The 24,714-nt window shown below is 39.1% G+C and overlaps 1 protein-coding gene across 3 annotated transcripts in view; it reads right to left on the bottom strand.

Moving 5' to 3' along the window:
* Positions 1-24,714, bottom strand: part of znf423.L (zinc finger protein 423 L homeolog) — a 275,238-nt gene that overhangs the window by 70,400 nt on the left and 180,124 nt on the right. Inside the window, exon 6 of one of the 3 annotated variants that reach the window (XM_018256371.2) lies at positions 16,320-18,322. Within the exon in view, the coding sequence (XP_018111860.1) occupies positions 18,243-18,322 (80 nt within the window). The 3' untranslated portion in view covers positions 16,320-18,242. 3 annotated transcript variants of the gene reach the window in all.

Consider the following 24,714-nt stretch of genomic DNA (forward strand, 5'->3'; position numbering starts at 1 on the left):
GCCTGTGTATAAAGGGCCTTCATACTGTCTATTAGGATCACTAGTAAAACGCTATGCTACAATGTCAGAGGCAGCCCACATGCACATGGCAATGTTGTTATTAAACAATTGCATTTTTAAATACCTCAGTTTAGTAACCTATAAAGATTTCAATTCAACAAACACATCATTCTAGTCCACACACATAACAATGTTTGAAAAATCTGGTTAAAAACAAACTAGCCACCAGAGTCTGCCTCTTTATAGTAATCTTGATAGTTTATCAATCTGCCACTCTAGATACAAAGGCAAGGGTATAAACAGAAATGAAAGCTTATTTTAATGTGATACCCAGTCAAAAATATTTTCTTTTAATCCCTGTTACATCCATAACTTTTGGATTCTGAATCAGTTTGTTAGCATGTTAGCAGTTAAGGACAGGAACTGCAAAAATCCATGTGCCTTTTTACATCTTTCCAATATATGTTAAGTATTATTTTTCCTATTAAATCAAAAGAGCCAGGAGAAGATTTAAAACAAAGCTTCGGATTCCTAGAAGAATAAATGGCAGCAGCAGCTGTATGTCTTTAATTTGACTAATTATCACATAATTAAGTGGATAAATTACAAGAGAGCCAAGGCATTAAATTAAAATATTTAATGCTTGTAAATCTGAAAATAATGACTTGTCTAATACTAAGAACCTGTGAAACAAATGCTTATGTAACCGTTTGGATTTCACATTTTGAGAATTTTTTCAATATAATTCTAGGATTCCATTAACCTCTCTAATATCACTCTGACATCAAGGGATCAGCAGTACATTCCGTTAGAATGACTGTACTGCTGTCTCATCTGAATGCACAGTTCCCCCAAAGTCCAAGGAACATAACAGAAATCAGTGTACACTAAGGGGCGTATTTATTCACATTGGAGACAAACATTATTGGTGTGCAATTTGAGCGCTAGAGACCAAAATGGCACGGCATATTCTAGATGGGGCCTTACGATAGCTCTGCAAAGTGGAAGACTAACCTCTACCTCCCGCGAATCTATGCCCCTTTTAATACAGCTCAATACCTTGTTTGCCCTAGAAGCTGCTGACTGGGATTGCTTGCTGCATCCAAGTTTATTATCTACAAGGACTCTAAGGTCCTTTTCCATCATGAATTTGCCTAGTGCAGTCCCATTAAGAGTATAAGTGACTGGCATATTTTTACATCCCATATGCATGACTTTACATTTATCAACATTGAATCTCATCTGCCAGTCATCCACATTGCCAGTTAGTCAAGATCCTGCTGCAAGGATACCGCATCGTGGATGGAACTTATTGAGCTGGATAGTTCTGTGTCATCTGCAAACACTAATACATTACTTACAATACCTACCCCTAAGTCTTAATGAACAATAGAAGTGGGCCCAATACAGAGCCCTGAGGGACCCCCCCTAAGAACCTTACTCCAAGTAGAGAATGTACAATTTAACAACCACCCTCTGTCCCTGATCCTGTAGCCAGTTTCCTTTCCATGTGCAAAAAACTTCATTAAGCCCAATGGTCCTTAGTTTAGAAAGCAGTAGTTTGTGAGTAACTGTATCAAACACGTTGGCAAAATCCAAATAGATCACATCCACTACCCCCCTCTCCACCCACTGCCCAGCAATCAAATTTGTCTGCTGCTCATAATGCCATTTACTAGGACAATATTTCGAATGTGATCCCTTAACAAGCCTTCAAGTATGATGTTACAAGTCATACTTTACAAGTTAAAACATCTTCAGGGAGGGTATTGATAAAGGAAGAGATGTTGTTTCAAGTGATTTTTGAGATTAGGGAATTAGTGGTTGGAAAATTAAAAGGATTATGCAAATATAGATATTCTGTTACAAAGAAAGCACAAGTTCTGTGAAGCACACATTCTTAAGATTTCAAAAGCATTTATTTTTAGTTGTTTAGAGTTCTCACCAACCTGTGCTACTATATAAACCACTAAAATATATTGCAGGATATCTGTTTATTTTGCTAAATATGCTTTTAAATCAGTAAATATTCCTATTTTACATCTCTTACCTTGAGCCACCAGGGCTCTAGGGGTATGCAGAGTAGGCACGTGCCTAGGGCGCAAAGCTGGAGGGGCGCCAGGCACGTACCTGCTCTGTCGCCTACCCCGTGTCCAGTTCCGTCTCTCCCTGGCTGGCGAGTGTAATTTTTTGGAAAATGCGCTTCACGCGCACTGAGCCAGCGCCGTGGCCCGCCAGGTTGCCTAGGGCGCCTGGCAGGGTTGGCCCGGCTCTGTGAGCCTCCATTTTGTGATGGTCTTTGTGCTGCCTCAGAGATCACCAGACCAGAAATACTGTAGCTCTAACTGAAACAGGAAGAAGTGCATACCTCCCATCATTTTATAAATGAAAAGAGGGACAAAAAAAGTTGCTGATTTTTTTTGACCATGCCCATTTTGTGGCCACATCCCCTAATTACCATGTTCATTTTACAAAATTTTTCAGATATTACAGTTTTGTTAATGAAGGTGAATTGCCATTTAAGCTGTGAGTCTAAGGGTAGAACTCCACAGACAATTTTAAGTGTGATACCGTCCGTTCTGACACGCTGAGATGAATCGCAGGCGTAAGGGACATCTAAAGTAAGGGACAATTAGGAGGTATGGAAGTGTGGGAGCAAAATACAAAACTTTGTCCAGTAACTGGCTCATGTGACCTAACATGTATGTGTGTAGTGGGTTTGTTTATGTGCATTGTGAATCGTAATTATGCCTCTATATAGGTCCCTGGTAAGGCCTCATCTGGAGTATGCAGTTCAGTTTTGGACTCCAGTCCTTAAGAGGGATATAAATGAGCTGGAGAGAGTGCAGAGACGTGCAACTAAACTGGTTAGAGGGACGGAAGACTTAAATTATGAGGGTAGACTGTCAAGGTTGTGGTTGTTTTCTCTGGGAAAAAAGGCGCTTGCGAGGGGACATGATTACTCTTTACAAGTACATTAGAGGACATTATAGACAAATGGCAGGGGACCTTTTTACCCATAAAGTGGATCACCGTACCAGAGGCCACCCCTTTAGACTAGAAGAAAAGAACTTTCATTTGAAGCAACGTAGGGGGTTCTTCACAGTCAGTGAGGTTGTGGAATGCACTGCCGGGTGATGTTGTGATGGCTGATTCAGTTAATGCCTTTAAGAATGGCTTGGATGATTTTTTGGACAGACATAATATCAAAGGCTATTGTGATACTAAGCTCTATAGTTAGTATAGGTATGGGTATATAGCATTTAATTAAAAGTAGGGAGGGGTGTATGTATGGATGCTGGGTTTTCATTTGGAGGGGTTGAACTTGATGGACTTTGTCTTTTTTCAACCCAATTTAACTATGTAACTATGTAACGATGATCCCAGGAGACGGCCCTTAGTACTTAAAATGGCAATTTTCTATTTAGGATTACCCAATGGTACATACTGCTAGAAAAGTATAATTTTATGAAAATAGTTTATTTAGATGAAGCAGGGTTTTTCATATTGGCTGTTTTGTGCATTGTTTTGGGTATCATTTTCTTTAAATTTAAAAATGTGCTGCATGCACCTGGGCGGTTACAATTGTTCCAGGTGCACACGAAGAAGAAAGCAGCTGCCAGCGTAGGGATTGATTCTCAGACAGCTTTTTTACCTAGGCTGAGATCAGTCCAACTGACCCCTTCTCCCCCCATCCCCCAACTCCTGTGCTTTATCCCTCTCCCAGGCAACAAAGTACGCAAAATTACCTCTCCATCTGTATTCATTCAAAGTGTTACATTCATCAATTTCAATAAATTTGGATGGGAAAGTATTTTCAGGTGCTTTGCACTGTAGTAGCTATTTTTCACAGGTGACAAAGCACCCAATTTGCCATCACCCTAAAATACAAAACTGACCTTTCAGGAAGAAAATACTGCAACAGAGTATACCCAGAGTAAAGTGAACCATAAATAAGCCTATGTTTGGTTACTTTGCAGGTAAGCCTTATGTTTAATGTAAACACCAATTTATTGCACAGTGCTGCAGAATATGTTGGTGCTTTATAAATTCATGTTAATATTAATATGATAATGTGCTAGAAATACACAGCTGCTTCTTTGTTCCCCATGTATGTCCCAATTTTCCTGCTTTAGCAAATAGAGTATACTGTATGCCACTTCATCTGCTTGAAGATCCCCAACATCTTTAAAACAGCTACAGACTCAATAATCATAATAATAAAATAACTATACTCTTCAAATGTGTTGTGAAGAATCACATGTTTGAAGACTCTTTTAACACCTTGGCATGTTCCTTGCACTACTACAATTACTAATAGGATACATTTAGGCGATTAAGCTGCTTTAATGCATGCAGTATGTTGATAAAGATATTCCTCCCACTAAGCTCTTGGGCTTTCAATTGACTAGGATCTCTATTATATATCTTAATGTAGAGGTGGTCTTAGCTCCCACGCACTGGACTTGTGTGTAAGGAGGAGGGTGGAGGCCAGGAAATCATTATACAAACTAACATTCTTCTTGCTTATTACTATAGGAAGAAAAAAAAATATTTGTATGTACCAAATCAGAACTCAAAGGAAAGGAAGTGTTTACTATATCTAAGCAATTCATTTAAGATCAATAGGGGTTTGACTAGCTTTTAACACACATTTTCCCCTTTCCATGGAAAATATATAAAAGGAGCTAGCAAAACAATTATGCCCACTTCTCAGGTAGTTCCAAAGAGAATGACAGGTTGTTAAATGAAACAATTATTCATAGTAGCCCTTTCTTGTTGAACTATCATCACAATGAGATAATTTAAATAGCAACTATTTACAATTTGGGCTTTATATCAGCTGTGCATCAGTGCCGTAATAAAGTGAGAAACATTTTAACACTACAGTGATACGAATGAAATACACATATACAATTTTCCTGCTTTAGCAAATAGAGTATACTGTATGCCACTTCATCTGCTTGAAGATCCCCAACATCTTTAAAACAGCTACAGACTCAATAATCATAGTAATAAAATTTACATTGTTATACATTTTTCACCTGTCAGTTATAGAATCTCAAATCAGCCATCAATAAATCCTTAAATTAATCTTTAAGTGTCTAGAAATAAAAGCAGCATTAAAGAGTTGTCATTCTTTTTAAAACTGAATAGGTGAGTAATCAGAATGTCTGCTTACAATACTTTAGAATGAATGATTTTCAGTGCAACTATATACTAACAACAAATATCCTTAAGGTATCACTTTGGTAACAGAAAAAGTCCTCCATCTTTCATGCAAAATGTCTCTAATAATGAAGTTATTACAGAGCTCTGCACTGTTCTGATAACACATTGTTCACAATTTCCTTAACAATCTACAATAATACCTGAATTGGCATGAATTTATAGGTTTGGGTCAGCGTTCTACTTTGCACATCACTGTTTGGGTAAAATACAATCCATAAATGATTGGTGTGACACAATGGGGAGAGGTTTTAAGATTTTAAAGTGATAAATCTATTCACACAGCAAATATTAATAAGCAAAATATTAACACAGCTAAGGCTGAAAAAAGTCACAAGGGAATGATGCCGTGCGGCGCACTTGTGGAGGTGTAGAATGAGAGCAAAAGGACCCATCCCTGGATCACTTTCTACCACAAGTTAATAACAAAAAAAAGAACCAACGTAACCTTACTTAGAGTAGACAACTCCCTTTGAATGTCATTGACTCCTAACACTCTAAGCCGGTGCTCCCCAACCAGTGGCTCCCTGGCAATATGTTGCTTCCAGTGACCTCAAAGCAGGTGATTATTTTTGATTTATTGGCTTGGAGGCAATTTTTAGTTGCCTAAAAACCAAGTGCAATGCGAACCCTCCTGTAGGCTACCAGTCCACACACAGAGATTACCAAATAGCCAACCACAGCCCTTATTTGGCACCCCCTGGAACTAGTTTCATGCTTGTGTTGATCTCCAACTCTTTTTATAGTCGAATTTGGCTCACAGGAAAAGAAAAAAAAAGTTGGGTGCCATTCCTGTATAAAACGTAATTCTACAGTTGCTTGGATGGCCAGGGTCAGATTTATAAATGATGCTCGCCTTCTGCTGCCCCGACCTGCTTGCCCAGCCCCACCGCTCACCTACTTCCCAAATCCCCCGATTGCCAGCACTGGGGACTGGGCAGGTGGGTTCAGATGCAGCCAGCAGATGCTGCCCCAGGCATGAGTCTTTGTGGCCTACCCACAAATCTGGCCTGTGTATAGCCACCTGACATATTTTACCACCATATGCGCACTAAAACTTACCGTAAATTTGCCAGCCTTAACAGAGACCCTCCACAAATGTTATCGACTTAACCACTTTTCTATGGACTTTCTTTATTTCAATTGTTTTGAATACTGTAGACCAAAACGGCTCTGCATATTTCACATGAGGGTAAAGGGGAACATTTACCTTCTTGTCATTTTAAGCTATACTTTGTTGGATCTTCATGCTGCACAAATTATTAAAGATTTTATTAAAAGAGAACTAAAACCTAAGAAAAAACTAAAGAAGTAGGATAGAAATGTTGTACATTATGTTTTGGGCTTCGATGTCAGCCCAAGACAACCACAGTTCTTTAGCAGTAAAATTCTGTGCCTCCAAATATGACCCTGTAGCTCACCATATTTTTTCTGCTGCGCATGCTCTGTGCTGAGCTTAGAAGCCAATGCACAAAATACTGAATATATATAATAAATGTCACAATATAAGGCGAGCTGATAAGTAAATATTTATTGAAACATGGTAACTCATAAACCAGCACAATTAGCATTAGAATTTAATAATCAGCCCTCTAGCACCAGCTTATATGACAGGCACACATTATTTTCTGTTTGATGATTTGTGACAAACCCTAAGCTTAGCTTTTCAACAACCGCTGAAAGCACAATGTACTTGACACAGACACTCTTAACAAAATTCAAGATGGGGAACTCCTGTGACAACTTTGAAGGCCTGATATTACAACTATAGAGATGCTGAACCTTTAGTTTGGTTCAGTATATAGAATATGGCTTTTTTTTGACAATATATAAAATATGGCATATGGATCATTACAACTACATAAATGCTGAGCCTTTAGTCTGGTTCAATAAATAATATATGGCATTTCTAGCCATATTCATCTTCCACTTAGCTGCCCTGATTGCCAGTTTATTCAAATCTACCTGCAAAGTTCATACATTCTGGTTGTATTTCGTTGCCCTGCATACCTTTGTGGGCCTGTTAAAATTTGGTTATTTTGATTTTACCTTTAAGTCACAGTTATTTGGAATACTGTAAAATGTTTATGCTTTGTGATAAATTAACTCTATGCACATTTATAAACTCTAAATGCAATAACTTACAGAAATATGTGAGGATCATTAATAATTATTAGAGGACACAGAAAACAAATGAGTAGATTATATGAAGTTTTGAAGTTGTTCATTCTAACAATAGCACAATCTGCAGAGTAACATGGTTTGAATCCTTGCTCCAAGCATTTGACCTCAAAGCCCTGTGTCTTTCTTCTGAATGATAAATGAAACACATAAAGAAAGGATTTGTACAATCTGTGGTTTGAGGAGGATTTGCAAGACTATTGGGAAAAGCTTGAATTTCCACATATTACAGGGCAACTAAAAACTTCTAAGCAACAAATTTTTAGGTTCACACAAGACCATAAATGTATACAGTATGTGCAACTACATTGGTATAAAAATTAAACCATCTTACAATACTTCAAGAAAATTTATTTTACCCACTGCTGTAATCACAATAAAATAAGGCTCTCTTTCCTCCCAGCCTTTAATAGTATTTTCCCCCTGGGCTGAAATAATTGACTACTAAGGCTTATGTCACATTTATAGTTGTTATCCCTTGGTAACTTGGTAACAATGCATGCAAGCATTATCTATCTTGGTCCCATAACCATAGTAATTTTCTCTTTTCTCTGAGAAAGGAAGCAGTTAGTGGGATTTCAGTATGTGATTACGATCTCCAGTTAAACAAACTCCATTCAAATTTAAATGCAAACCAAACTGACCACCTTCCTTGCCTCAAGACAGATATCCACCTCCACCCCAGATAATTAATCAACTGCACTTTTAAGATATAAGGGGTAATTTCCAACTTCAGCACAAGAGCAGGAGCAAGCACTTGGGTGCTCATTTACCAGTACGTGTGCCCTCTCGGGTTATTGCACAGGTTATTGCACTTTGTACTGTGTGCCAATCACAGCCTCAGCACAACTTAAAAGCAGAATCTTGTCCTTACCATCTGCCTATGTGCCTCCCCCACCCGCCTCTCTTGAATCGAGCCAATTGCTGGCTTTTTATGCACTTTGCACACTGCCTCCAGCAATGCAACTGAATCCTATGACCTCCAGGCTATTTAACAGATACTTCTCCAGTGGCGAAACTATAAAGTAAACAGAACCTGCACTCGTGGGGGGCCCGGGAAAGGGGGGTTCGCTACCTCTATAGCGTTTGATTCCCCCTCCCCGTCGCTCTTTTTCGTCTTCTACTAATTGATGTGTTCGAGCCTGTGGGGCGAAGGACTGAAAACAGTGATGGCTTGTGGGCAGGAGTGGCTGCGCGAGCCAGGCCCTCTGAAAGTTTTTAACGTTTTTCTGCCGGGAACCCAGTGTGTGCTTGTTACGCCCATGGACTTATCCCTAAGAAAACAACATTTTGAATGTTTTGGTTTAGAATATTTTATATTCTGAAACCTTCAAAGAGCCAGTATAGAACCTATTTCAGCATAAGTTCAATGAATAGGGCTTGTACTGAACATATTTTGGCTATTGTTTCCACTCAAAAAATGCTATAGAAATAAACATAGAGTGGCGGAATTTAACTCTGGTGGACAGTGGTGAGTTTTATTTTATCACTTTGATAAATATGCCTCAAAATGAACAAATGGAATTTTTTTCTAATGTCCTGCAGGGCATTGTCAGCCCCTAAGATATTTTTGTTTACATTTTTTCTAAAAAATGCAGGTTGAAGTTAATATATGTGGCAGCATTCCTTTTTGAAAACAGAATGACAAGTCTGTGTAAAATGGTCTGGATTTGGAGGAAAAGCTGACTACTGCAACGTTGTTTCATTTGTATATGTTTTCAGAACCAGCAGTGCACAGAATAGCAAAGAAAATACAAAAACTGCATTCAACAGCAATTACATTTCTAAATAACCATATCTTTAAAACATGTGATTAGTTTTTATTACAATTATATTAATTGCATTGCACAATTAATATATAGACTTAAACAAGTAAATTAAAAAAAGGCTATTAAGTGTTTGCATTGTGGCTAAAACTAGCAAAATACTAGTAAAGCCCAATATTTGTAATTTATCTCTAACACAACTAAATTCCTGCAATTTACAGTTAGGACATTTTCAATAATAGTTGCAGATGGCATGTAACTAGCCAGCGATTATTTGCTGTGTAGCTGTAATAGGATTCAACTTAAGAAATGTGGAGCTTCTTCCCATTTCCTAAATCCTACAGAAAAGCATACAGCACCAGGCTCAATGGAATAAGGGCCCTGAGCAGAGATAGGAAGATCAAATTACTATTCTGTACCGCAATCTCACTGCTCTTGTCTAAGGGGCCCCAGAATAAACATTCATATTCCATTTACAATAAATATATTTAACACGTTTGTGGCCATTACAGAAGCCCCTTCCCTGTAATATAACCTCGTAATAGGCAGCAGTGGAGATCTAATAGAGGGAACTGTACAGTTTTGTAATGATGTCTCTTGCATTATTCAATGAAGCCAGTGGCACATCGCAATTCAGCCCAGGCAAGGGAATACACAACTGTCCTGGGAGGTGACTGCAGAAAGGGGGAGGGCTATCTACCAGCTCCATATAACAGAGAATGAAAATTTGAGAATATCATAGTATTTGCCAATAAAATACAGGCACACACTAGACAATGTGGGTCTCATGCTAATTTCAGTAAGAAATGCTAGACTTAGCCTCAAGGCAGCAGGACACACCACTACAAACAAACTCATCTATAACGCATAATAAAGAGAGCGAACAAGTAATTCTTTGCAACACAATTATGATCCTCATAATGGGACCTTTTTTGTGAGAAAACATTAGGACTGCAACTAATGATGTTATAAAAAACACATACAATTTTCATTTATTGATATCTCATATGTACATTAAGAATTGCTAGGGTACAAAATGATAAAACTAAACCCTACCTTGTAACCTTCACTTTAATACATCATGAGAGTTAATAAGCAATATTTAGAAATACAATATTTGCTTCTTCTTTTTTTTTTAAGTTTTTATTTATCAGTTTTAAAAAGGCAATCAAAGCACAAAAAGAGGAAAGAAAGATAGAAAGGAAAGGGAGGAAAATATAAAATATATAATTACACAGTTATACATGACACATGTATTGACATATGTTTCACAATACAGTTAAGTGAAAGTCAGTGTTCGGATACCACCTCTAAAAAGCCAAAAACATTAGGATACCTGTCCCCCTTTGCTTAAAGGGGTGGTCCATCTTTAAATTAACTTTTAGAATGTTATAGAACGGCCAATTCTAAGCAACTTTTTAATTGGTTTTCATTATTTATTTCTCATAGTTTTAGTTATTTGTCTTTCTTCTGATTCTTTGCAGCTTTCAAATGGGCGTCGCCGTCTCCTTCTAAAAAAACAAATGCTCTGTAAGGCTACAAATGTATTGTTATTGCTACTTTTTATTACTGATCCTTCTATTTAGACTCTCTCCTATTCATATTCCAGTCTCTAATTAAAATCAATGCATGGTTGCTAGGGTAATTTGGGCCCTAGTTACCAGACTGCTTAAAATGCAAATTGAAGAGCTATTGAATAAAAAGTTAAATAACTCAAAAACCTTCAATAATAAAAATGAAAACCAATTGCAAATTATCTCAGAATATCACTCTCTACATCATACTAGAAGTTATCTGAAAGGTGAACAACCACTTTAAAGGGATCCTGTCATCAGAAAACATGTTTTTTTCAAAACGCATCAGTTAATAGTGCTACTCCAGCAGAATTCTGCACTGAAATCCATTTCTCAAAAGAACAGATTTTTTTATATTCAATTTTGAAATCTGACATGGGGCTAGACATTTTGTCAATTTCCCAGCTGCCCCCAGTCATGTGACTTGTGCCTGCACTTTAGGAGAGAAATGCTTTCTGGCAGGCTGCTGTTTTTCCTTCTCAATGTAACTGAATGTGTCTCAGTGGGACATGGGTTCTTAGATCTACCAGGCAGCTGTTATCTTGTGTAAGGGAGCTGCTATCTGGTTACAATCCCATTGTTCTTATGTGTGGCTGCTGGGGGGAAAAAGGGAGGGGGGTGATATCACTCTAAAGCTGGCCATAGATGCAAAGATCCGATCGTACGAATCATCGTACGATCAGACTTTCCCATCTCCCGACCCGCCACAAACCATTCAGATCAAAGTCTTCCCAGTCAGATCAAATAAAGTAGTTAAAGAACAGATCAGCAATGTTCTGCCCCTGACAGCAATCGTATGATATCTATGTCCAACCAAAGCTAGTGACAGTCTCCCACTGAAAATCGTACGATCGGCAATACACGCAGAGATCTTATCAGCAGCCGACAGAAATTTTCTAACCTGTCCGATCGACCAAACAACCGATCTCCGCTGGACGAAAAATGTCGGGACTCTCCACACACGGTTCGAAAATCGTACGAATCGAGGATTCGTACGATTTTCGATCCGTCTTTGCGTCTATGGCCAGCTTAACTTGCAGTACAGCAGTAAAGAGTGATTGAAGTTTATCAGAGCACAAGTCACATGACTTGGGGCAGCTGGGAAATTGACAATATATCTAGCCCCATGTCAGATTTCAAAGTACTGTTGCAACCGGGGGAGAGTAGTATTCGATGGCAAGTGAGCCAAATTGTGCGTGAAAGGCGTGGCGTAGCTGCAAGAATCTATAAAATTGTATTACAGCTTCTCCAACTTTGGCTTGTAGTTGCGCTAATGAGGGAAATACATTGTCTATAAGAAGATGGGCCAATATTGGACATCTTGCAAGGTCCTAAGGTGAGGGAGGTGCGAATTTCCCCAAAGTGGCGTGAAGGGAGATAGGTGAGGGGTGACCAGTTATGCAACATGCTTGGGTCCATGCCTTGTACGGGGTTGTAATTGTCATTGGACAAGTCTTATAATCACATAGTTTCCTATAGGGAACTATAGGAAACTACAGCTGTTTCTTTTTATAATTTGATGAAATTGCAATCGAATTTCAAAGCGTAAGAATCAAAAGGAATATCGCATTCAAATTAATTCGATTTGACGTTTTTCCCAAAAAAAAAAAACTTTGATTTTTCAAAGTCCACCAATTGACTCCATATAGGTTCTAGGAGGTCCCCCATAGGCTAAAACAGCAATTCGGTTTTAGATGGCGAATGGTCGAAGTCGAATTTTTAAAGAGACAGTACATGATAAATTTCGATACTCAAATTTGGACTATTCCCTAGTCCGAGTACACAAAAAACAGCTCGAAATTCTAATTTTTTTCATTTGAAAATTCACCTCGACCTTTGATAAATCTGTCTATGAAAGAGTGGCAATGCATTAACAGTTGTCAGGATAATAAAAGCATTAAACTGCATTAATTAATTCAAGACAAACAGACCTGCAAATATGTTGGTAACATAAGTCCTTGAGACTTTGGTTTAACACCTATAAAAATTACATAGTAGCAGACAGAATATTCTTAGCATTAACAATTAACAATCTAGAGCTCTGCCAAAAAGGTATTTCTGTTTTATAATCCATAGTGTAGGGGTATGTAAGGTGATTTCATGTTGATACTATATACTATATTAATCTTTTGCTTCCTAATGGTATTAAGAGATTCTTCAAGGCATGTCTGTAATAACATAGAAAACAGCACAGAGTGTTTGCATCATCATGGCTTCTTTGCGGTAGGAGCTTATGTGACAGTTGCAGTAAATTCAGTGTATAAATGCAAACCTTCAGTTTTAGATTCATTATAGATACATAAATACTGAGCAGCATTCACAAATATAAAGGAATATTGACACGTTTCAGGGTTTTTAAACAGGAACATGTCACTATGCCTTTAAATATGTTCTAAAACTAGTCTTTGAAAATTCAACCCATTTGCATGCAGAACACAGTCAACAGAAATCACAAAAATATAGTGATTTCCACAAAAAAACTGTTCTTCATAGCACCATGACAGCTTCACTCTGTACTTCTTAAAAAAGAACTAAAGTTCAACAAATGCAAATCAAAAAACACCAAGAATACCACAGTCCTTTAGCAGTGAAGAGCTTTACCTCTGAAGATGACCCCATTAACTCTCCATCTCTTTTCTGCATATGGCATTGGCTGCTTACCTGAGTTTAGGGTCTGACAATATAACATTTACTATGAAAGGCTGATCAGCAATTAATTCAGATTCACATTACATTGCATAATAGAAATCAGTACATTGTACATCAGAATTGGTTATTAGTCAGCCCAGTAGCATCTCTATTACAGGTGTGACCTCACTTTCTGCTGATAGTTTAATGATTTCCAATTTGCCTCTGAACACTGAACATATGCACAACTTCCATTGGTACTACAAGAAAGATCACTTAAAAAATCAAGATAGAGATATGATAGAGATATGATAAATATGTATGATGATATGATAACTATGTATAAATGTATAAGGGGATCGTACAAAAACTTCTTTAATGCTTTATTTACCAGTAGGTCCTTCCAGCTGACAAGAGGGCACCCATTCCGATTAGAAGAAAGGAGATTCCTTCTACATATTTGGAAGGGTTTTTTTTCAGTGAGAGCTGTGACGATGTGGAATTCTCTCCCTGTATCCAGTGTCGGACTGGGATGCCAGGGGCCTACCAGAAAACCCTAGCCCACTTTCCAAATTATTATTCCTCCTCTCCTCACTCAACCTCTTTATTCTCCTACTTTTTTATCTCTACTTACTATACTCTATTCTAGTCTAATTTTTCCTATAAAGAAATTGGGAATGACCATGAAATAGGCCAAATGGTTAGAAGCAAGAGGGCCAACTGACTCCTGGGCCCACCGGGAGTTTTCCTGGTATCCTGGTGGGCCAGTCCGACACTGCCTGTATCAGTTGTACTGGCAGATACATTAGATAGCTTTAAGATGGGGTTGGATGGCTTTTTAGCAAGTGAGGGAATACAGGGTTATGGAAGTTAGCTCAAAGCATACTTTGATCCAGGGACTGGAGTTAGAAAGGAATTTTTCTCCCACTGAGACAAATTGTACAGGATTTAAATGTTTATTATTGCCTTTCTCTAGATCAACAAACAGTTAGGCAGGTTAAATATAGACTTAAAAGATTGAACTTGATGGATGTGTCTCTTTTTAACTTAACTTACTATGTTACTGTGTTACTATGTTGTGTAGCTGCTATGGGGGCATGGATCATTACTTTTATATGACTCCTGAATCTGTAGGGGGCAGTATACATATAAATACCTACAACTTTTGTAGCTATATTGTTTTTCAAACTTTAGGTGTACTTTCAATGGCAGTCACCTGTAATTTGCTCAGATGGTATAAAATCAGTATCAAATTAAGAGATAAATATTACTCTTACTGTAAAAATGTAGAAGTTGGTAGTCAAAACTTTTTTGTCGAAGGAGATAATTATAATACTTAAAATCGCACTTATAACACTTACTGAAATTACAAGACTACTGTCTGCAGAGACACAGAACTGAAATCAACTCAGTGTGTTTTATAAGAATTCAGAAGTCAGAATTCCTGAGAGGCCAGAAATAGGCATTAACAGTTTCTTTCAGACTTCCATTAGCTGTTCAAATTTGAATATGGCTGCCTAGGTGAACTCTAATCTTCTTTGAATCCTCCCAACACATCTTATCTGAGGAAAAATTGTAGTTAAAAATTTAGTTTGATGGAATGCAGTTTAAGTGCTTTTCCTCATCTAGGCCCAGGAAGAGCCCCAGAGAGCTGTGCTGCAATTTGTTCAAACAAACTAATATTTTTGTTTTCCTTGTTGTCTTGTATGATGAACTGCACCATCCCTATTCATTCAGTCCTATTAAGCAGATATTTGGAATTTAAAAAAAGCTCAGCTGAAATACTTCAGTAAATATTTTTCTAGGGAAGGCAGCAAGCTGTGTGAAAACACAGCATACTGATACAGATTTTGATTTAAAAAAAAAGAAAAAATATATATATATATATATATATATATATATATATATATATATATATATATATATAAGAACAAATTACATTTCATAATTTAAATTTAAAAAAAAAGCATCAGATACAATAAGAAAGATTGGCTGGATACTAGATGTAAGGATGGCACATATGGAAAGTTTTGTACTGTGAGGTCTGCCTCTATATATTTGTTTCTGATGATGCGCTGCTTAAAAAGCCACTATTATTTTGCAGGCACACTAATCGGAATAACGCTTCTTCTACCTGTCTCATTGATCTGAACAAGCACATTTGTTAATCAACTGTTTAATGTTTTGCTACAATTTTGTCTCTCCTTAGTAACACAAATTATCAGTAATTAGCCATCTGAATGTTCAAAGGCAATTCAAACTAGTATATGAAAAGGGCAATATAAGCGCTTACTGTAGCTATCAAATCTAACAGCCCAAACAAAATTAATGATATGAATTCAATGAAGGTTTTTGTGGTATAATTATAAGTGTGTCAACAAAACTTAAAGATAAAGCTTTAATGTGTCTGCATACAGTATATACTGTCTATTTTATTTAGATGGGAAAAATCAACCCTGTTTCATTCTCATGGCATATTATCGAGCAAAGAACAACAAAAAACATTTTCTAACCCACATTGTTTAACACTATAAAAACCCTTCAATGGTTAGATGCACACTATTTCACAAAAGCACAAAAGAGATCAGCGGAACACAAGCACTAGTTATGTGCGGGTCAAGTTTTTCCCGACCCTAACCCGCTCTCCCTCGCCCGCCCGCATCCGACTTCCGGGTTTCTTTTATAGACCTGCGCCACCCCGCCGATGATGTCACATAAGTTGCAGGCGCGCAGCTATAAAGCCAGAAGCCGGTATTTGAAGGTGGCAGGCAGGGCGCCACCCGCGAAGAAGAGTGTGAGGTTGGCCCAAACCAAGCCCAAACGAGCCAGCCAGCACATCACTATAAGTTCTGCGCCACCCTAGGCTGGGGGGATTTTTAATTAAAATAAATAAATAAAATATAGGCACCTGGCCACCCCCCCCCCCCAAATGCTGCCACCCTAGGCACAGGCCCTCAGTGTGTGTGTGTATATATATATCATTATGTTTAGGTCATTAAACCGATAATCAAAAGCAGATTTTGGTTGGTGAAGCAACAATGTGTATGTCAAAGGAGTGCATTTCAAGTGCAGCAAAGTAGAATGTCCAAGTGATGAGATAATGTGATATCTTGATGAAGGTCCTCTTTGTAGGTCCAAAACGGTGTCACACCTTTACATTTTTGCACATAAATTAAGTCCCATGAGTGCTCCATGTCCTTCATGCTGATATTACTTTTTGCAGTAGCTTTTTTGCCTTTTTTGGGGGAGGTGGGGTGCGCTGCCCTTCAGACTCTAGCTCTCTCATTAAATATGCAGTAAAATCTTTAGCAATTAGCCATTTCTACTAACAGCAAATAATATCAACATGATTGTAGGTCATGAGCCAAGATTCATCTGCCATGACTGGTAGTGACGAGTGTGTGAGAGAGTGTGTGTGTGAGAGTGTATGTGAGAGTGTGTGAGAGTGAGAGAGAGTGTGTGTGTGTTTGTATGTGTGTGTCTTAATAGTTATTCAAGACTCCCTCTTGAATGCCAGAACACCAATAAAGATATTCCTGGCCGCATCTGCACAGAGGAAATTAGAGCATTACCTGTTCTTCGCCAGTGTGCCAACTTTCTTGCTGCATGCACAACCCATGCTGAGAGACCAGCTGTCTGGGATTGTGCCACTCCGCTGAGTACACAGGAGCCAGGGGATCTCTTAGGAGATCTGTTCTAATATCACAACTGCCTCACTGCAGGGCTGTTCCCTCCATAGCACAGTATTCAAACATATTTCTTCCAGGAGATGTTGTCACTCTACATACAGAAAAATATATAGATCCACAGTATAAAACAAACAAAAAAACTGTGATCCAAGGTTGCCCACTGATTCACTGACATAAAAGCCATGCATAATTATAGGGTTGAGGTAGTCTTGATGCATAGAGGTCAGAGTGTCCATATTCTCCATGCCATGCCACACTTTATTTTATTGTCATGTTATACCCAGTAATAATCCCAAACTATTTATAAAGTTGTTCGAAAGGTGCTTAGCAAAAATTTATATTTATAGAGTATAATTTCCAAGATAGCACTGTATAGCTCTTTAGTCGATTTCTTTAGAAAGCTGCATGCTTGAAATTTTGATTTAGATCGGTGTGTAGGCATTGTACCTGGTCATTGTACCTGGTCATGTGATTTCAGAAAGAGCCAGCACTTCACATTAGAACTATTTTCAGATAAGCTATTTCTCCAACTTAATGTAATGTAACTGAAGGGGTCATGACTTGGGTTAGCCAGACTTGGATTTTTACTATGGAGTGTTGCTCTCACATCTACCACTAGGCATGGCAACATTATTGGCAAAGCAGGTGTCATGGAGCTGTTATCTGGTTGCCTTCCCATTGTTCTGATGATGGGCTGCTGGGGGGGTGGGGTGGAAAGGGGGTTGTAACACGCCAATTTGCAGTGCAGCAGTAAAGACTAAGAACATGTTTAGCCCCGTGACAGATTTCAAAATCAAATATAAAAATATATGTTTGCTCTTTTAAAAAATGGATTTCCTGAAGGATTCGGCTGGAGGCGCACTATTAAATGATGCATTTTGTAAAAAAAATGCTTCCCCATGACAGAATCTCTAACGATTCCTTTAAACAAATGTATAGAGAAACTGTTGTATGTTCTAACATTAAATAAACATTTTCTAAAGAGCTGGCAATCCTAATTAATTTGTGCCATGAAGCCCAACTTAAGCCTAACCATAGTATCCTATAGCACAATGCCTAAATTCTGCTAAGGTTTAATGTCTAGCTGTGTGCATTTTGCTTCATATTAACATCTACAATGGGGCACTTTGATTTCTCTACTCACCCCTCCTCCTTTTCTCTCCTCTTACTCTCTCCTATCTGAATGCCAGAAGCTGGTGAATATATACATGCTTCATAGCTTCAGCTAAACCTTTTGTTCTTCTGGGGATTTCAGCTGGCGGAACAGCAAGAGGAAAAAGAGAAAAGGAAATTCACAGAGATTGTAAAGGTTTGAAAAAGGCAAATTACCCCTGAGCTATGGCAAGGCACCTACTTTATATATATGATATACAGGCTGCAGATAATTTTAACCCCAGCACTGACAAAGAGGAATGTAAATCAATGTCTCTGGTAGTGTCAGTGTTAATAGAGCACCAGAAGAGATAACACCAAACAGTAAGACTAGAGCAGGATAATTACTCAACTTCCTGTTGGATGCATTATTAACAGCACTAAGCAGCTATCAGCAGCCTTTCCTTTCACCAATTTGGCATTAGCTGGATGGCACAATTATATAAAAATAATAATACTCCATATGAAAGAGCATTCTGCATACAACAGAATGGCAATGTGAGAAATGACAAGCACACAATCCTCTCTCCTTCACTAAGATAAAGACAGAAAAAAACAATACTTCCAACATCTGGTTGGAAAAGGCATACCCGTTTCTAAGCATTACTGTCAAAAGGTGATTCCCAGGCCTAATGGAAATGAAAGCCCATTCATGGAATAGTGTTTCACTGCAGTCTCCTTAGTTGAGACAGTAACAATAAACTTTATTGTTATTCTAATTACTGGTACATCTGGTGTAGTACCATGGCTACAAAAGAAACTCAGAAAAAGGAAACAAATTAACTATTTAATTCTAGGTCTGATTGCCTCCAAAATCCACTTTAAAAAATCAAAGTACTGTACTGTTAAATACATCAAAATAACCATATAGATCTGGATTATGCATATAATTTCATCCTGTACCATGACTTGACTGTTAAACCAATCCTGTCATATTAATGTCAGCAGTTATTCTGGGACTTCTGTCTAAGGTAGAAGACCCAATGCTGCCTCTCTCACCCTTCTATCAGGAGCTGTTCACTTTCAAACACTTTTTTCAATTCAGTTGTTTTCAGATAGATAGGTCAACAGAAATAAAGACTTTTTCCAATGACTTTCTATGTGTGATCATTTTACTATTATTGAAGTGTAAAGTTTAGTTTTTCAACGTATGTCTTTCTAAACAGCTCTGGGAGGGGGGCGATGACATAACTGTTTTCAATTGATACATTTCTTTTCTTTGCCTCTCTGAGTTTCATTAGTGGTGCTTGCGAAGCAAAGCATCACTACTGTTATCTTGCAAACTTATTTAGTGGTGCTTGCGAAGCAAAGCATCACTACTGTTATTTTAGTGGTGCTTGCGAAGAAAAGCATCACTACTGTTATCTTGCAAACTTATTTTTATTCTTCTTCCGTATGAAAGTTTGGCGCGTAACTAGTCCCGCACCGTTTGTCCTAGACCCATGAATGAGGTGTCAAATCGTGCGGCTTAATCGGGAATGGGGTGGTATGACTTTTCTAAGGGGTGGGTGGTTAATTGCCCCTTGCGGGGGCAATTAACCACCCCGAAAAGTCCCATAGATTAACATTGAGGCCAACTTTTGACGGATTCTAGCGCAGAGAGGGAATCTTGTAGAAACGTTAAATTTACCACATTTGAAGAGGTTTGCGACCTGTGTCAGATGATACCCCACACGAGGGTATAAGTTTTACCCCCGGGGCAGGAGAGGTCCCCAAATTTGCCCCATTGACTTTTAATGGGGAATTTATCGAATAATTAGTTTGTCGCAGACCCATGAATGAGGTGTCAAACCGTTCAGCTTATTCGGGAATGGGGTGTTGTGACTTTTCTGTCCTATTTTGGGGACCCAAAAAAGTGAGCGGAGCCGCAAACAACCAATCAGATTTTCCCTATTGACTTCAATGAGAAAATGTAAACAGCTGTAATTCTCACAGTAATAAAGCCAGAGCTCCCAAACTTGGCACCGTGGGTCACTGGGTGACTGCGGCCAAAATTTACAAAAAGTGGGCGGAGTCTACAACAGCCAATCAAATTTCAGCCATTCAATTAAATAGGAAAATTTTAAACTGCTGCCGCTCTTAGACGGTTAATGGCAGCCTCCTCAAAGTTGGCACAGTTGGTCACTGGGGGACTGGGATTAAAATTAAGAAAAGTGGGTGGAGCCAAAACCAACCAATCAGATTTCTTTGATTGGTTTTAATGGGAAAAATTAAGAAGGCTGCCATTCTCTCAGTATTGATGTCAGGGACCTTGAATATCACAAATGTGGTCGCTGGGGGTTTCCACTTCAAGTTTAGAAAAAGTGGGCGGAGCCACCAACAACCAATCAAATTTCATTCATTGATTTTCAATAGAAAAAATAGAAATGCTGCAATTTTTACACATTAAATGACAGCATTCCCAAACTTTGGTATGTTAGTCACTGAGTGACTGTGGTTCACAATTAGGAAAAAAAGGGGCGGGGCAACAACAGCCAATCAGATTTCAGCCTTTGACCTTAATGAAAAATGATAAACTGCTGCTATTATCACGGTTTAAATGCTAGGTGTACCAAACTTGGCTCAATTACTCACTGGGTGACTGCGGTCAAAATTTAGGAAAAGTGGGTGGAGCCATAAACAGCCAATCCGTTTTCACCTATTGACTTCAATGTAAAATTTTTGATTACCGCCGTTCTCACAGTTTTAAAACCGGAGGCCCCAAACTTGGCACTGACCATGACTAGGTAACTGGGGTTAAAATTCAGAAAAATGGGCGGAGCTTAAGACAGCCAATCAAATTTTACCTAACGCTATTCAATGGGAATATTTAAATTCCTGTCATTCTTACACTGTTAATGTAAGAGTGCTCAAACTTGGTCCATTTGGTGACTGGGTTGCAAATTTTTAAAAGTGGGCGGAGCCAAAAATAGCCAGTTTGTTTGGATTGATTTCAATGGTAAAATTTGGTTGGCTTTAAATTCACCGGTTTAATCCGGATTCTACCGACTTTGTGTACTCTCTAGGCACCAGGGGCGACTGGGCAAGACACCCAACATATATGGGGGGCCTGAGTTTTGCCACGGCAAGCACCACTCACATTTTCTTCAGGAAATGTACCTCTCTAGTTTAGGTAAGCTGTGCTCTCTGTACTACAAAAGATGAACCAGCTGAAGTTACCAGATCATCTTTTTGCCACTCCTGTTAAAATACCACCTAATGCAAAGGGGTCCATTTCAGATTACTCATGCTTTTCGGTACGAGCAATCTTTAATGAACCCCCATGTAAAGGTGGCCATAGATGCAAAGATCCGCTCGTTTGGCGATGTTGCCAAACGAGCGGATCTTTCCCCGATATGCCATTAACAGGCATGGCTATATCGGGGGTAATCTGATTGTTCGGCCAAATGGCCGAACGATAAGATTACGATGTGCCATGGACTCCGGCGGGATCGGTCGGGTCAAATCAAACCTGACCGATCGACCAAACGACCGATCTCCGCCAGACGAAAGATGTCAGCACACGCCACACACGATCTGAAAATCGTACGAATCCTCGATTCGTACGATCGGATCTGTGTGTCTATGGCCACCTTAAGTCTACTAATCAAGTGGGGTTTTCTGCCAAAAATCTTTGTACGTTTAAAAAGAGGCACCGATTCATGGGAGGAGGGGGCTTATTCTACCACTGTACAGAGCACTGGTAAGGCCCCATCTAGAGTATGCCGTACAACTTTGGTCTCTAGCGCTTAAACAGGATATTATTGAAGTACAGAGGGTCCACAGAAGGGCAACTAAGCTTGTAAAAGGTATGGAAAATCTTAGCTATAAGGAAAGACTGGCCAAGTTGGGGTTGTTCATGCTGGAGAAGAGGCGCTTAAGGGGGAATATTTATAAATATATAAGGGAATCGTACAATAACCTCTCTAATGCTTTATTAATCATTAAAACCTTCCAGCTGACAAGAGGGCACCCATTCCAATTAATTAGTTTGTCGCAGACCCATGAATGAGGTGTCAAACCGTTCAGCTTATTCGGGAATGGGGTGTTGTGACTTTTCTGTCCTATTTTGGGGACCCAAAAAAGTGAGCGGAGCCGCAAACAACCAATCAGATTTTCCCTATTGACTTCAATGAGAAAATGTAAACAGCTGTAATTCTCACAGTAATAAAGCCAGAGCTCCCAAACTTGGCACCGTGGGTCACTGGGTGACTGCGGCCAAAATTTACAAAAAGTGGGCGGAGTCTACAACAGCCAATCAAATTTCAGCCATTCAATTAAATAGGAAAATTTTAAACTGCTGCCGCTCTTAGACGGTTAATGGCAGCCTCCTCAAAGTTGGCACAGTTGGTCACTGGGGGACTGGGATTAAAATTAAGAAAAGTGGGTGGAGCCAAAACCAACCAATCAGATTTCTTTGATTGGTTTTAATGGGAAAAATTAAGAAGGCTGCCATTCTCTCAGTATTGATGTCAGGGACCTTGAATATCACAAATGTGGTCGCTGGGGGTTTCCACTTCAAGTTTAGAAAAAGTGGGCGGAGCCACCAACAACCAATCAAATTTCATTCATTGATTTTCAATAGAAAAAAATAGAAATGCTGCAATTTTTACACATTAAATGACAGCATTCCCAAACTTTGGTATGTTAGTCACTGAGTGACTGTGGTTCACAATTAGGAAAAAAAGGGGCGGGGCAACAACAGCCAATCAGATTTCAGCCTTTGACCTTAATGAAAAATGATAAACTGCTGCTATTATCACGGTTTAAATGCTAGGTGTACCAAACTTGGCTCAATTACTCACTGGGTGACTGCGGTCAAAATTTAGGAAAAGTGGGTGGAGCCATAAACAGCCAATCCGTTTTCACCTATTGACTTCAATGTAAAATTTTTGATTACCGCCGTTCTCACAGTTTTAAAACCGGAGGCCCCAAACTTGGCACTGACCATGACTAGGTAACTGGGGTTAAAATTCAGAAAAATGGGCGGAGCTTAAGACAGCCAATCAAATTTTACCTAACGCTATTCAATGGGAATATTTAAATTCCTGTCATTCTTACACTGTTAATGTAAGAGTGCTCAAACTTGGTCCATTTGGTGACTGGGTTGCAAATTTTAAAAGTGGGCGGAGCCAAAAATAGCCAGTTTGTTTGGATTGATTTCAATGGTAAAATTTGGTTGGCTTTAAATTTCACCGGTTTAATCCGGATTCTACCGACTTTGTGTACTCTCTAGGCACCAGGGGCGACTGGGCAAGACACCCAACATATATGGGGGGCCTGAGTTTTGCCACGGCAAGCACCACTCACATTTTCTTCAGGAAATGTACCTCTCTAGTTTAGGTAAGCTGTGCTCTCTGTACTACAAAAGATGAACCAGCTGAAGTTACCAGATCATCTTTTTGCCACTCCTGTTAAAATACCACCTAATGCAAAGGGGTCCATTTCAGATTACTCATGCTTTTCGGTACGAGCAATCTTTAATGAACCCCCATGTAAAGGTGGCCATAGATGCAAAGATCCGCTCGTTTGGCGATGTTGCCAAACGAGCGGATCTTTCCCCGATATGCCATTAACAGGCATGGCTATATCGGGGGTAATCTGATTGTTCGGCCAAATGGCCGAACGATCAGATTACGATGTGCCATGGACTCCGGCGGGATCGGTCGGGTCAAAATCAAACCTGACCGATCGACCAAACGACCGATCTCCGCCAGACGAAAGATGTCAGCACACGCCACACACGATCTGAAAATCGTACGAATCCTCGATTCGTACGATCGGATCTGTGTGTCTATGGCCACCTTAAGTCTACTAATCAAGTGGGGTTTCTGCCAAAAATCTTTGTACGTTTAAAAAGAGGCACCGATTCATGGGAGGAGGGGGCTTATTCTACCACTGTACAGAGCACTGGTAAGGCCCCATCTAGAGTATGCCGTACAACTTTGGTCTCTAGCGCTTAAACAGGATATTATTGAAGTACAGAGGGTCCACAGAAGGGCAACTAAGCTTGTAAAAGGTATGGAAAATCTTAGCTATAAGGAAAGACTGGCCAAGTTGGGGTTGTTCATGCTGGAGAAGAGGCGCTTAAGGGGGAATATTTATAAATATATAAGGGAATCGTACAATAACCTCTCTAATGCTTTATTAATCATTAAAACCTTCCAGCTGACAAGAGGGCACCCATTCCAATTAATTAGTTTGTCGCAGACCCATGAATGAGGTGTCAAACCGTTCAGCTTATTCGGGAATGGGGTGTTGTGACTTTTCTGTCCTATTTTGGGGACCCAAAAAAGTGAGCGGAGCCGCAAACAACCAATCAGATTTTCCCTATTGACTTCAATGAGAAAATGTAAACAGCTGTAATTCTCACAGTAATAAAGCCAGAGCTCCCAAACTTGGCACCGTGGGTCACTGGGTGACTGCGGCCAAAATTTACAAAAAGTGGGCGGAGTCTACAACAGCCAATCAAATTTCAGCCATTCAATTAAATAGGAAAATTTTAAACTGCTGCCG

This window comes from Xenopus laevis, chromosome 4L (genome assembly GCF_017654675.1).
Source record: "Xenopus laevis strain J_2021 chromosome 4L, Xenopus_laevis_v10.1, whole genome shotgun sequence".
Lineage (NCBI taxonomy): Eukaryota > Metazoa > Chordata > Amphibia > Anura > Pipidae > Xenopus > Xenopus laevis.